The following is a 2,851-nucleotide window of genomic DNA, read 5'->3' as shown; positions in this document are numbered from 1 at the left end:
ATGGGTAACGTGTGTTGAAGGTTTTCTACTCAAGTGGGTATTGTTTTCCACGGTCAAGTAAAGAAACCGAAGAAGTGGAAATTAAATAACACTGCGCGGAAAAATGATCAGGAACATATCACGTTACTTGTATTAAGTATAAGGGAAATATTAAATTCGTGTCATATGAGATAACAAATTTTTTCTACACACTCAAAAAGACATGTGTTCTACTTCAATTTTTTTCTTTTTCTTTTTCTGTGTAATAAAACTCACATAAAATTATGAGTGCAACATGAAATAAATATTTTCCCTTTCCATAAAAAAATAATCCTAGCTGAAACCCTAAAACTCATAAGTGGGTGTGCTTTTCTACCATCTTATAGTCTTATTTTAATGAAATGGGCGCAATAAGCGAGGAGATCTTAACTTATCTTTTTCCCTCTCTATTTCTTTCTCACCAACTTACATAGACGCGCCATTAATTTAGAGAGCTATATATAATTTCGCCACTAATTTTATTAATTTATTAGAAATATCAGTTGATTTATTAAATCCCAGGGAAATGTTTATCAAAAGCAGAATGCTGCGCCAGCCCACATGGCCTTGTTTACTTGTCGCTCGGAAAATGACAAAGACAAATTACCGCATAAATCGTGATTAAAGCACAATTTTTCATGACATTATTATTGAACCCAATTTTCCCATTAGATTTTGTTTTCGTGCTAAACACTGTGTCAGTGTGTCTTAATAGGTTGTGCTTGAAAATCCACCAAGTTGCTTGTTTTGACTTTCAACAAATCAAATCACCATTCTTAGTTTTGATATCGGTTCCATTTAATTTAAGAATATTTCAAAAACGCCAGCGCTTATTTAAAACGGCCAATTTTTATGGATTTTTGATCTGAGTATGAACATATTAACTAAAAAACAACCAGTGAAATTGGTGACTAATTAGCATTATATAATATTCTAAGTAAGTTATGACAACAAAAACGAATTTTCAACCAAAAAAAACAAAAACGAATTAACTAACAAAAACAACTTACATGATTGAAAGAATTAACCATCAAAACTGAGTACGATTTCTTAAAATCTAAAGTTGACGGGCTATGTGCATTCTAGTCGCTGTAAATTTTGTGCTGTCCTTTTTTATTTTTTGTCCTGGAGGCTGGAACTATTGGATAAATTTCCAACTTCAATAAATTCTGAATCATTAATCTTTCTCTTAATTTTTTTTTTCTTGTTTGTTTCTCTCATTCTGTGTCTTTGAGTTGACGCTTACGATAAACCAAAAAAAAATAAAAAAAAAATAATAATAATAAAGGAAATAGACAAATTGTAGTCGCAAAATTAGAAGATTAAAAACATTTACATACAAAATTTATTATAATTACAAAAACTGCTCCAAACTCCTCTTTTTTATTATGAGAGGGAGTTGGAGTCTTCTGGATTTTACTCCTTTCTCACTTTTCTGATATTTTACACAAGAGAAAAGGAGACAAAAAAAAGAAGAAGAAAAAAGTGAAAGACAAGATTCTCTCAACTCATCCAGAGTCTCTTATTCCTAGAACCAAGGAAGAAAAAAAGAAAAGGAAAAAAATCTACATGCACCATCAAAATTTACAGGACGTAGTCTGTTTCCTCCAAACTCTAGTAGTAAGTACATAGCAAAAGAGAAAACAAGAGTGCAAAATTAGCTACGCTTGCCACCAGCAAGTAGCTTCTGTCATGTCTCTCTAAACTGCAACAACACTCTACTTTATTTTTCATGTCAGATGAGCCGTGTCACCACCACTCAAGATCCATGGATGTCCTGCAAATCAAAACCACAAAAAACAATTAATCTCAATTTTTTTTTGAATAAAATTCATTAACACACGGTAAAATCAAAGTCTCAAATCAAGGGGAAAATAAACATACTCAAGGCTTGTTCTGCAGATAATCTTCTAGAGGGGTCCCTGGAAATCATTTTCCTCAAAAGATCCTTAACAGAAGGGGACACGGACCTAAAGATCCTCGAAGGGAACCTAAGATTAGCCCTAACAACAGCTTCAAAGATCTCAGCAGCAGAATCTCCATAAAAGGGTGGAATCCCAGCCAACATTATATACAAAATCACACCACAACTCCAAACATCAACTTTCTCATCGTACTCACTCCCCATCAGAACCTCAGGCGCCACGTAATACGGCGTCCCCACCACCCCGCTCATGCTCCTCCCGTCGCCGAACAACTCAGCGGAACCGAAGTCGGCGAGTTTAAGGTTGTTCATCGAATCGAACAAAAGATTGTCGGGCTTGATGTCCCTGTGAGCCAAGCCGAGCCGGTGGCAGTGTGCGACGGCTTCGAGAAGCTGTTTCATGATGGAAGCGGCTTGTGGCTCGGGGAAAGGGTTGGCGAGGATTCGATCCAAGAGGGTGTGTGGCTGACAGAGCTCGAGAACGATGGATAAGAAATCGTCGTCCTCGAAGACATCGAAGATTTGAAGGATGTTTGGGTGAGGGGAAAGAAGGGTCATGTACTTTGGTTCGTTTTCGAGGCACTCGCGATCGGTGGAATCGGTTAGAAGGGATTTGTCGATGACTTTGGAGGCGTAAACTTCGTTGGAAATAGGATTGAAGCAGCGGAATATGGTGCCGAAACGACCGCGACCTATCTCCTCGCACACCTGGTACTGCGTTTTCAAGGCCTCGCACATTCTTTTTCTTTCTTCTTCTTCTTCTCTCTGTTTTTGTTTTGTTGTGTTTTGCCGTTGGTTTGTTTTGGTTGCTCTGTTTTTATAGAAAGTAAATAAATAAATAAAAATAAAAACAACTGTGTGAGAGAGTGACTTAATGTGCGAGAATGGAATATTCGTTCGGTGGATACC

At 36.8% G+C, this 2,851-nt stretch overlaps 1 protein-coding gene across 1 annotated transcript; it reads right to left on the bottom strand.

Annotated features, from left to right (window-relative positions):
• Positions 1-1,329: 1,329 nt before the first annotated feature.
• On the bottom strand, positions 1,330-2,851 carry LOC133297190 (phosphoenolpyruvate carboxylase kinase 1-like). The gene is made up of 2 exons (XM_061496285.1): positions 1,903-2,851; positions 1,330-1,795 (listed from the first exon to the last, which is right to left on the bottom strand). The coding sequence occupies exons 1-2, from the start codon at positions 2,678-2,680 to the stop codon at positions 1,749-1,751; spliced, it is 825 nt and encodes a 274-aa protein (XP_061352269.1). The 5' UTR covers positions 2,681-2,851; the 3' UTR covers positions 1,330-1,748.

Source organism: Gastrolobium bilobum, unplaced genomic scaffold, assembly GCF_033153095.1.
Source record: "Gastrolobium bilobum isolate Gb01-03AN ecotype WA unplaced genomic scaffold, APGP_CSIRO_Gbil_v1 utg4400, whole genome shotgun sequence".
NCBI lineage: Eukaryota > Viridiplantae > Streptophyta > Magnoliopsida > Fabales > Fabaceae > Gastrolobium > Gastrolobium bilobum.
Note: the sequence above shows the minus strand (reverse complement) of the source record. Positions and strands in the feature narration are given on the sequence as shown.

What these genes read in the sequence shown, in the direction of transcription:
- LOC133297190 (XM_061496285.1), bottom strand. Translation starts at nt 2,680, where the DNA reads ATGTGCGAGGCCTTGAAAACGCAGTACCAGGTGTGCGAGGAGATAGGT. An exon ending in ATCTGCAGAACAAGCCTTGA is followed by an intron (nt 1,796 to 1,902) that starts GTATGTTTATTT and finishes TTTGATTTGCAG; the next exon opens with GACATCCATGGATCTTGAGT.